Source organism: Salmo salar, chromosome 11 (genome assembly GCF_965601325.2).
Source record: "Salmo salar chromosome 11, fSalSal1, whole genome shotgun sequence".
NCBI classification, from domain to species: domain Eukaryota; kingdom Metazoa; phylum Chordata; class Actinopteri; order Salmoniformes; family Salmonidae; genus Salmo; species Salmo salar.
The window spans coordinates 85,687,180-85,699,040 of NC_138301.1; the positions used below are offsets into that span (position 1 = coordinate 85,687,180).

Genomic DNA, 11,861 nt, shown 5'->3' on the forward strand with positions numbered 1-11,861 from the left:
ATATAATTATATAGCCTGATATACAGCACCCCCTTTTGCCCTCAGAACAGCCTCACAAGGTGTCGAAAGCGTTCCACAGGGATGTTGGCCCATATTGACTCCAATGCGTCCCACAGTGTAAAGTTGGCTGGAAGTCCTTTTGGTGGTGGACCATTTTTGATACACACGGGAAACTGTTTAACGTAAAAAACAGTGCAATAGTTGTTGACACACTCAAACCAGTGCGCCTGGCACCTACTACCATACGCTGTTCAAAGGCACTTAAAAATGTTGTCTTGCCCATTCATACTCTGAATGGCGCACATACACAATACATGTCTTAATTGTCTCAAGGCTAAAAACGATTCCCTGTCTCATCTACACTGATTGCAGTGGATTTAAAAAGTGATATCATTAAGGGATCATAGCTTTCATCTGGATTCACCTGGTCCAGTCTATGTCATGAAAGAGCAGGTGTTCCTAATGTTTTGTACACTCAGTGTACATTATATGGACGGACTTCAGATAAGGCCTATCTGTAAAAGGTGGTCAGGGGCAATGGTCGGATAAATCAGTGGCATAGCCAAGAATTCGTTGGTGGGTGGGCCTGCAGAAACTTGGGAGGGGGAAAGCGACTAACTTCCAGATATTTTACAGATTTTACCGGGGGCAAAGAGAAAAATTTGCAATTTTATAGCTAATCTCATGCTATTTTTACAATTTTTGCCATGATGCTGAGAGAAAATGTTACTGTTTTAAAGCAAATTTCCTGCAATTCTACATATTTTGCCATGGGCAGAGAGATAAATGTGCAGTTTTATAGCTTATCGCATGCTATTCTACTGTCATGCCCTGATATGATTCACCAGTCCTTGTGCTTGCCTCCATCCCCCTCCAGGTGTCGCTCATCTTCCCCATTATCCCCTGGGTACTTATACATGTGTTCTCTGTTTGTCTGTTGCCAGTTCGTCTTGTTCGTCAAGTTAACCAATGTTTTGTCTCAGCTTCTGCTTTTCCCCAGTCTCTCGTTTTCTCGCCCTCCTGGTTTTGACCCTTGTCTTTAACCCTTTTGACCCTTTGCCCCTACTCTGGATTACCGACCTCTGCCTGACCTGACCCTGAGCCTGCCTGCCATCCTGTACCCTTGCCCCACTACTCTGGATGATCGACCTCTGCCTGTCTTGACCTGTTGTTTGCCTGCCCCTGTTGCTGTGATAAACATTGTTACTTCAACGCAGTCTGCATTTTGGTCTTACCTGAAACGTGATATCTGAGAGAAAATGCTGCATTTTTAAAGTGAATTAAAGCTCAAATATAGGTGTGTTGACTGTGATAAAGGCACTGGACTATGAACTCTCTTATTTGCTAAATGAATAAATGAAATAGGCAGAGGCATGGTGCATATAGCCACAGAAGCACAGTGACATATGCCTCAATGCAGTCATATTCATGGATTATTGGGGGTGTGGCTTTCAGTTAGTTCTTTTTGGCAAACCATCCAGTGAGAGTGAATGTCATTCCATGTCATCTGTTCTGTTATATTTAGTCAAAACTGACTAACCCAGTGCACTGCTTGCTATGATTTATATCTGAGGGGTTTTGCATATGTAGGTAAAACGACAAATAATGTCCCATTTGAAACACTGACAATTAAAGAGCATTTTATTTTTTGTGGGTGGGCCTGGGCCCAACCAGCCCCACCCATGCCTACACCCCTGGGTTAAATAGGTCTAACCAGCTTGGTGTAAAATAAAAGCTTTTCTAGTTTGATGGTAGGCTACTCACATTATGTAATATTAATTTGATCATTTATTATGCATAGGCCTATTAGTTTGTAGTCTACCTTATGTACAGACAGGAATCTTTTGACACCCTGCGGGCTGTTGAATAGGCTTGTTTTGAAACATCTGGGCAAAATGCAAACACCCCCTTTGCAGAGTAGCCTACCATTCACCGCAAATCAGCGTACTTCCGCGTAAAGCAATTAGGCTACTGTCACGCACTCCATTGGTCTACCCTACAGAGAGCATCGAAGCAACATTGCGGTGTCTTCAGAGGGGAAACTGCGTAATGCGCAATAGCTGCTGGTCTCCAGTGCGCCTTGTCAGTCCATCAAGCTGTGACACTTATCGTTTCGAAAGCAGCAGCGCACCACACAGAGAGAGAAAGAGCAGGAGAGAATGGAGAAAAGTGAAGAGAACGACGATGAAGCCTCCTCGACCTCGTCCCACCAAAACACAATGTGGAAACAATTTCAAGCGAGAGCCAAACCCATCCTTAGCCCCAAACTCAGCGCCAGAAACCCAGATGAGAAAAAGGAGAAGGGATCATTGTGGATGTTTCGGAAGAAGAAAAAGCACCCTGTTTTGGATCGGGTGATCTCCTCCTCACAGCCCGACTTATTCTCCGAACCGGTGGGTTTGGACATGCAGGAGTCGCCCCTCTGCGGCAAAGTGGACCCGAGCACCAGCCACAGCTCCAGACAGGCGAGCGAAGAGACGATGCAGCCCGACACACAGAGAGTCGTTGTCGGCTCGGGAATCACGAAGCCCACGCTAGTACAGCTGGTGCAGTCCCACCACAAGAGCTCTTCGCTGGGGTCCTCGTGCCTGGAGAGGCTGGTTGCGGACCCTTCAGCGAGTGGTAGTGACAGCGATGTAGGAGAGAAGGAGGCACAACTGGATAAAGATGACCTGCAGGTAAGGATCAATGAAACAAAGAGACCTCTATAGCCTATCTCTATTAGCCCTACATGAGTAATTTCTTTGCAGCATGTACATGGAGCCTATAGATATAATGTGGGCTATAGTAGCAATATTAGAGCTACAGGCTATTCCGATGTGTACTGTACCACCCCGTTACAATATATTATAGCTCTAACACTCCCCTGGATAATCTTTTGTAGCCTTTATTTAGGGTTCTGGGCTAACCATCATTTCCATTGAAGCTGCTAAAATAAACTACTATGCTGGTGTCAAACAGCACCCGCATCATCAAAGGAAGTTACCTTTAGCTAACAACCAAAGACAACAGTACCTTGGGATGCTCGCCAAACAAATATGAACAGTTTCATTTGTTTAACAGTTCATTTGGGTAAGTATACCTTCATTGCATAACAATACCTGCAGGACAGGTTGACTGGATGGTCATATGGTTCACCTTTTAGTTTTGTGTGTGTGCGTGCGTGAGCGTGCATGCATGATGTGTGTTTTCCAGCTAAGACAGCAGCTGTAGACTATACCTGCAGCCTCATCAGACCTGTTGACTGACTACAGGTTACAGTTGTGTGTCTTTACACAATGTCAAGACAGATGATATTTCATAAAATAAGAAAAACACAATCCCTGGGTTTTGGGAAGGGAGGTGATAATAGAAGTGTGTATATATAGTTAGTTAAAGATCTCTTTTCCTCTGAGAGACAACAAATTGGTGCCCAAATGGGTCTGAGATAAGAAAGTGTAATACCACAGTGTTTCTGAAAAGGAGAATGTGTGTGTGTTTGTTGTGTGGGGAAGGGAGTAGTAGAAATGCATGATCTAAGAGTATGGAGCCAGATAGCTGCCAAAAAGGTTGAACGTGCTTATCGTTAGGATCGTAAGAACAGCCATGCGTGAAACATGAAATGTAAACGTGAAATTTCATCTGTGAACATACAAACACCATGTTACGATTATGGACTAACATTTTAGGCTTGAACTAATCTTGTGTTGCAATTCTGACGTACAATAATACCTTTCAGAGTTTTGGTAGTTTCCTCTTACCAACAAAAACAACCTACACCAAACAGCCTGTGCGGAGTGCTACGCGAACAAGCATAACACAGTATAAAAAAACGGAAGTCAGGGAAACCGGAAAGAGGTATCCTGCGCATTTTCAAGTTAAAAGTCTCCATTCTCTAATACTCAGTTGAGTTTACTTAACATTTAGGTAGCTAATGTAATGGATTTCTTCGCCAGCGCAAGTCTAGATACCACTAGCTGTATTATGCCTACAACAGTGAAGTTTCAGTCCAATAGGTGTACCTCTACAGCATGGACATATCTCTGGGTGACGTGGACATCCCCATGCATGCACCTTATCAAAATATGACTAATTCAATATTGCACCATCCCATTCTCTGGGCTCTGTCTGCAATCAAAACCAGTAGTATATACCAGGAATAATGAAACATAGAATAATACTATATGTTTGGTGAATCTATTAAGTATCTATGAACGCTCTTTGCCACTCAAAATATTTGATTACTATAGAATATTTAGATATGTATTTCATCACTCAAAATCTTGCCAAAGCATATTTTGTAGGCAGGGTTAATATGATTTTAAAATAAAGAACATGTTCACTTTGAAACGAACGAGGTAGATGTTAAACGTAGGCTAAATCTGACATTAGGTAGTCTCCATATAGGCTATTCCCTCCATCGCAACACTTTTTACTATACGCCTCCACTTAAAAAGATACCCTAGCTCACAGGCCTCTAAATAAAGCCTCTAAATACATTTTAAACAAAATAGTTGAAGAAGCACAAGCAGTGGCTGATAGGGACAACAGATCTGGCAATAAGAATAGGCGATAGATAGTTTTGACCATTTGGGACCCCTTGGCTATTTCGCTCAGGACAGGTTATAGCCAAGACTTAATCAATATTTTGTTTTGTCTCATTTATTGATATGGATACAGCCTCTGCGTGATGGGGTTGTGCAACGCAAATGGCTATAACAAGCCTACATGCAGAGTGGAATTAGCAAATACAACAGTTTAAATGCCTAATATAAGACCTACAGACCGTGCTCCCAAATACTGGAAGGTGTGCGATTCATTAGGTTACATGATCACCACAGTAGCCCCACGCAGCTCTAAAAATGTTATATGGCCATTAATAACACAACCGCATGGCATATTTAGATAGTGGAATAGGCCTAGCATAAATCACATTTACTTTCTATTTTGCTGCTCAGGCTGTTATTCTAGACAAGGCTCTTCTGTGTCTTAATAGTATCATTCGCTGTGCAGAATATCAGATCTCTACAACGACTGTTTAACATCACAGGCGTTCCCAAACGTTTTTTGGCCAGCGACCCATTTTTGATATCAAACGTTTTTTGCAACCTGAAGACAGAATGGTTTGTAGTGACTGATATGCATCAGAAAGGTATGGGGAAGTTCAGAAGATCATGAGGCAATCATTTTGTATGATACTTCTGTGTAGAAAAGATCCATCATTGATGATGATCTTTTCCCCCAGTCTGATTTAGTGCCTGGTCTTGTCCACCCGTTGTCAACCCTGGCTTGTGGGCATAGTAGAGTGAAACAGTACATACAGTTGAAGTCAGAAGTTGACATACACCTTAGCCAAATACATCTAAACTCAGACATTTAATCCTAGTACAAAGTCCCTGTCTTAGGTCAGTTAGGATCACCACTTTATTTTAAGAATGTGAAATGTCAGAATAATAGTAGAGAGAATGATTTATTTCAGCTTTTATTTCTTTCATCACATTCCCAGAGGGACAGAAGTTTACATACCCTCAGTTAGTATTTGGTAGCATTGCCTTTAAATTGTTTAACTTGGGTCAAATGTTTTGGGTAGCCTTCCACAAGCTTCCCACAATAAGTTGGGTGAATTTCGGCTCATTCCTCCTGACAGAGCTGGTGTAACTGAGTCAGGTTTGTAGGCCTCCTTGCTCGCACACGCTTTTTCAGTTCTGCCCACAAATATTCTATAGGATTGAGGTCAGGGCTTTGTGATGGCCACTCCAATACCTTGACTTTGTTGTCTTTAAGCCATTTTGCCACAACTTTGGAAGTATGCTTGTGGTCATTGTCCATTTGGAAGACCCATTTGCGACCAAGCTTTAACTTCCTGACTGATGTCTTGAGATGTTGCTTCAATACATCCACATAATTTTCCTACCTCATGATGCCATTTATTTTGTGAAGTGCACCAGTCCCTCCTGCAGCCTAGCACCCGCACAACATGATGCTGCCACCCCCGTGCTTCACGGTTGGGATGGTGTTCTTCGGCTTGCAAGCCTCCCCCTTTTTCCTCCAAACATAACGATGGTCATTATGGCCAAACAGTTCTATTTTTGTTTCATCAGACCAGAGGACATTTCTCCAAAAAGTACGATCTTTGTCCCCATGTGCAGTTGCAAACTGTAGTCTGGCTTTTTTATGGCGGTTTTGGAGCAGTGGCTTCTTCCTTGCTGAGCGGTCTTTCAGATTATGTCAATATAGGACTCGTTTTACTGTGGATAGAGATACTTTTGTAGCTGTTTCCTCCAGCATCTTCACAAGGTTCTTTGCTGTTGTTCTGGGATTGATTTGCACTTTTCGCACAAAAGTACGTTCATCTCTAGGAGACAGAATGCGTCTCCTTCCTGAGCGGTATGACGGCTGCATGGTCCCATGGTGTTTATGTATGCGTACTATTGTTTGTACAGATGAACGTGGTACCTTCAGGCGTTTGGAAGTTGCTCCCAAGGATGAACCAGACTTGTGGAGGTCCACAATTTGTTTCTGAGGTCTTGGCTGATTTATTTTGATTTTCCCATGATGTCAAGCAAAGAGGCACTGAGTTTGAAGGTAGGCCTTGAAATACATCCACAGGTACACCTCCAATTGACTTAAATGATGTCAATTAGCCTATCAGAAGCTTCTAAAGCCATGACTTCATTTTTGGGAATTTTCTATGCTGTTTAAAGGCATAGTCAACTTAGTGTACGTAGTGTACTTCTGACTCACTGGAATTGTGATACAGTGAATTATAAGTGAAATAATCTGTCTGTAAACAATTGTTGGAAAATTACTTGTGTCATGCACGAAGTAAATGTCCTAACCGACTTGCCAAAACTTTGTTAACAAGAAATTTGTGGAGTGGTTGAAAAACAAGTTTTAATGACTCCAACCTAAGTGCATGTAAACTTCCGACTTCAACTGTACGTACGTGTTCTTGAGTCTTACCTTTCAGTGATGGGTTCATACTATTTTGGAGCCTAAACCATTCAAAAGGTAGAGCCACATTTGTAGGAAGAAAACAGAAACCGCTCTGTTTATTACAACTGCATCTAGCGGCTATCGTTCTATGAACCAAGTGTACATTTTCTCTCATGACCCCACTTTCACATGGGTTCGTGACCCATAGTTTGGGAAACCCTGTACTACCACATCCTTATGATAGCTTATATATATTTTCATAAGCGCAACGTGACAGTAAAAGAGACAGGTTGGAATGTCAATTCTTATCAAATTCATGGGAAGTTTAACTGAAATACAGGACACACTTTTTAAATGTGTGTTTTAATTTGGTGATAAAATGTGGCAGGTGATTGGATGTTTGCGGGATTTGGGATTTGCTCTCTGGGCCTGCCGGATAGGCGGAGTTTTCCCTTCAAACACATTAAATGGTTCAAAATGGAAACACTTTGCCTTCACGGCGCTAGGGCTGCTGAAGTGCACCTACTGCCAACAGCGCGAAAATAATTTAAAATGTAAAAAAAAATGTATCGTTGGGTTTTTTACTGAAATGTTTGGTGATCGACTAGGAATGCCTTGGAGATCGACCATTCGATCGCAAATGTGGTTGAAACAGTCACCACTGCTGTAGTTAGAAACGTGAGCCCAAAATATAATTTGTTACCTTGTTGAGAAGTTAATAAGCTATTTATTGTATTTCTAAAGTAATATTGAATTGTGTTCGGTTGTCAACTCAAACACATATCAACATTTAAAGGATATTTATTTTCTGCTTGGATGGTTCCATCTGATCCACCGACTTAGTCAGGTTGTAATTACAGTATTCAGTTTGTCTACAAATTAGTAATTGATATGTTGTAATCACGTCTCCATCTCAACCAAAAATCGAATTTAGAGAATAGGACTAAATCAAATCAAACATTAAATGCACGTTAAATAACGTCCTATTCTTAAGAACTTAGATTGTAGGTTGAGACAGAGACTTAACATATAAATGATTAATTTGTAGACAAACTGGAATTAAAGCCAGACTAAGTCAGTAGCACAGATAGAACTATTCAAGCAGATGATGCATCTCCTTAAAATGTTGATATTTGGTTGCGTTGACTACCAAACACAATTCAGTATCAGTACATTTTGAAATCCTCCAGCACTTGAAGCCCTAGGCCTATGTGTTGTCTTATTTTGTTGATTCCTGGGTTGAATTGAAACAATAGCTGTTGATTTGCAAATGCTATATAGGCCTTAATAGCATCATTGATGATATATGAGTGGAATAACTTGGATAGCAACAGTGAATCTGTTTAGTTTTTAAGTGGAGATCTCTCAACAATCATTCTCACGATAGCACATTGGTAGTCAGTGACAAATATCATCGCTAAGCAGGGCTTGGTAAATAAAACCCTGGAGCTGAAAGGGTAGCTGTAGATAGATCAATTCTCCAGTAGGAGGTGCTGCACATCCTATTTTTATTTTTTTTCAGATATTGGCTATAACATTGAAGATCTGACATTGTTATATGTGCAAATTCAACATATTTATACAAGGTTTGTCTTTGGTAACTATGATGACATAATCCTGTGGTTGGAATTTCACCCTCAAAACAACAGTTTACGTTGATAACTTTTTTTCAAATCCAATGTGTTTTCCACATAGATTTCACATCACAAAACATTGACAAATTACCTTGAAACAACGTTGATTCAACCAGTTTGTGCCCATTGGCTATTTTCCATTTCCTTTGCCTTGTGCAGAACAACCAGCTTGATTTCCCAAGTATGATTGTGTTTTAGTATCCATTACAGAAATGCACGTCTGTTTGCCAGAAAGTATTGCGATCGAAGGGAGAGACAGAGAGCAGCAGGAGAAGGAGAGAGCTTATGGATAGAGGAACAGAGTGAGAAAGGGAGAGAGAGAGTTAGGAGAGAGAGAGAAAGTTTAATATGAGCGAGGGACAAAGAGAGTCTAATTTGACCAAATGTGTTTTTGCAGACTGAGCCATATCCATTACATCCGCACACTACAGGGTGTCGGAATTCCTGATCTAGACATATAATCCTACATTTTTATTCTATTCTAGACAAGTTTTGCATCGTACTGAAGAGAGGGAGGGAGGGAAGGAGAGAGGGATTATGGAGAGAGAGAGATCATGTAGAGAGAGACAGAACGAGTAATAGAGAGAGCGGGAGTATTTATGGAGAAAAGGAGTGAGTAAGAGAGGTGTGTGTGTTTCAGAGTGAGGACGACAGAGAGCGTTAAATATTCCTGTACCGTAGGGACATTTTCCAGCAGATTACCTGTCTGAGCCTGCACCAGGGCCAACCTTTCACAATACTTGGAAAAGGAAAAATAGGGAAATATGGGTGGTATTCAGCAGGTGTCATCACGTTACAACAGGGAGCCTTTGGCCGTCCAATAGGGCTCTGGTCAAAAGTAGTGCACTATGTAGGGAATAGGGTGCCATTTGGGACAGAGACTATGTGTTTGTGTTCCAAACTGTTTCCTTGCAGTAGGAGGAACATGACTCAAGACACTGATCTAAGGTCAAGATTGCTTTTTACACCCTGATGGTTAAGATTAGGATTTAGATAGGGAAAGCTGATTCTAGATCTATGGCTAAGGGGCACATCTACCGAGAGCCTGTTTTCTGTTTTAGAGAGGGACTTTCTGTTGTTGAAGAGAATTCTCTCCGCACACTTCCTGCAGTCTCTGCCCTGCATGCCAATAAATTATAAATGCGTGTGTGTGTGTGTGTGTTTGTACGTGTGTATATGTGTGTGTGTGTGTGTGTGTGTCCCCTAGTGATGCGTGGGTTGACTCATAACCCGCAGTCCCTACGGTTATAGCCGCGGAGCGGGTGGGTTTAGGGTCATTAAATATTGTGTGAATGAAGGGTTGGTGGGTGGCAGGTGGGTTGAATAAAGAGAAAGTGGGAAAAGAGGATGATAGCAGTGCCGGCTATGTTATTTGTGATGATTGTGAGGCGCTATACAAATTCAACAGTCACATGACGGGAACTTCAAATAGGCCTATGGCACGTCAAGGGAACTGTAGCCTGATGGTTAGATGGGTTAAATGGAAACTGACATCTGGACATTGACTGTAGGTCTATAACCTCTCACATAGCCTTAATATTTACTCCTTTCAGAATGAAGCATTTCTTGCAGTAAAATGACACACCAAATGTAGGCTACATTTTTATTTGGGAACAGGAGTGGATAAATATGATTTATTTCTTTCAGCATCTTGAGAGAAAGGGAATGCGCAGTTACTGTCTGTAGAGGTGCTATCTTTATCAGCATCATAAAAGCTGATAGTTGAGGATGGGTTATTAGCAATTGCAGGCGGGTGCAGGTGAACAAGCAGCTGACCCGTGCTCCACACATATGTTTGTACATATACTCAGCAAAAAAAGAAACGTCCTCTCACTGTCAACCACGTTTATTTTCAGCAAACTTAACATGTGTCAATATTTGTATGAACACAACAAGATTCAACAACTGAGACATAAACTGAACAAGTTCCACAGACATGTGACTAACAGAAGTGGAATAATGTGTCCCTGAACAAAGAGGGGGTCAAAATCAAAAGTAACAGTCAGTATCTGGTGTGGCCACCAGCTGCATTAAGTACTGCAGTGCATCTCCTCCTCATGGGTTGCACCAGATTTGCCAGTTCTTGCTGTGAGATGTTACCCCACTCTTCCACCAAGGCACCTGCAAGTTCCCGGACATTTCTGGGGGGAATGGCCCTAGCCCTCACCCTCCGATCCAACAGGTACCAGATGTGCTCAATGGGATTAAAATCCGGGCTCTTCGCTGGCAATGGCAGAACTCTGACATTCCTGTCTTGCAGGAAATCACGCACAGAATGAGCAGTATGGCTGGTGGCATTGTCATGCTGAATGGTCATGTCATGATGAGCCTGTAGGAAGGGTACCACATGAGGGAGGAGGATTTCTTCCCTGTAACGCACAGCATTGAGATTGCCTGCAATGACAAACTCACTCCGATGATGCTGTGACACACCGCCCCAGACCATGACGGACCCTGCACCTCCAAATCAATCCCACTCCAGAGTACAGGCCTCGGTGTAACGCTCATTCATTTGACGATGAACGCAAATCCAACCATCACCCCTGGTGAGACAAAACCGCGACTCGTCAAAGAGCACTTTTTGCCAGTCCTATCTGGACCGGCAACGGTGGGTTTGTGCCCATAGGCGACGTTGTTGCCGGTGATGTCTGGTGAGGACCTGCCTTACAACAGGCCTACAAGCCCTCAGTCCAGCCTCTCTCAGCCTATTGCGGACAGTCTGAGCACTGATGGAGGGATTGCACTTCCTGGTGTAACTCGGGCAGTTGTTGTTGCCATCCTGTACCTGTCTCACAGGTGTGATGTTCAGATGTACTGATCCTGTGCAGGTGTTGTTACACGTGGTCTGCCACTGCGAGGACGATCAGCTGTCCATCCTGTCTCCCTGTAACGCTGTCTTAGGCATCTCACAGTACGGACATTGCAATTTATTGCTCTGGTTTATTGCTCTGCAGTCCTCATGCCTCCTTGCAGCATGCCTAAGGCACATTCACGGAGATGAGCAGGGACCCTGGGCATCTTTCTTTTGTTGTTTTTCAGAGTCAGTAGAAAGGCCTGTTTAGTGTCCTAAGTTTTCATAACTGTGACCTTAATTGCCTACCGTCTGTAAGCTGTTAGTGTCTTAACGACCGTTCCACAGGTGCATGTTCATTAATTGTTTATGGTTCATTGAACAAGCATGGGAAACAGTGTTTAAACCCTTTACAATGAAGATCTGTGAAGTTATTTGGATTATTCAAATTATCTTTGAAAGACAGGGTCCTGAAAAAGGGATGTTTAATTCTATGTGTGTGTGTGTTTGCATGCGTCTGC

The 11,861-nt window shown here is 42.4% G+C and overlaps 1 protein-coding gene across 2 annotated transcripts in view; it reads left to right on the forward strand.

Annotated features, from left to right (window-relative positions):
• The first annotated feature begins 1,988 nt into the window (after positions 1-1,988).
• LOC106563084 (multiple C2 and transmembrane domain-containing protein 1) overlaps positions 1,989-11,861 on the forward strand; it is a 52,366-nt gene continuing 42,493 nt past the window's right edge. Inside the window, exon 1 of one of the 2 annotated variants that reach the window (XM_014128308.3) lies at positions 1,989-2,678. In XM_014128308.3, the coding sequence (XP_013983783.1) occupies positions 2,160-2,678 (519 nt within the window). In that variant the 5' untranslated portion in view covers positions 1,989-2,159. The remainder of the gene's footprint in view (positions 2,679-11,861) is intronic. The other variant, XM_014128307.3, reaches the window with a different exon arrangement.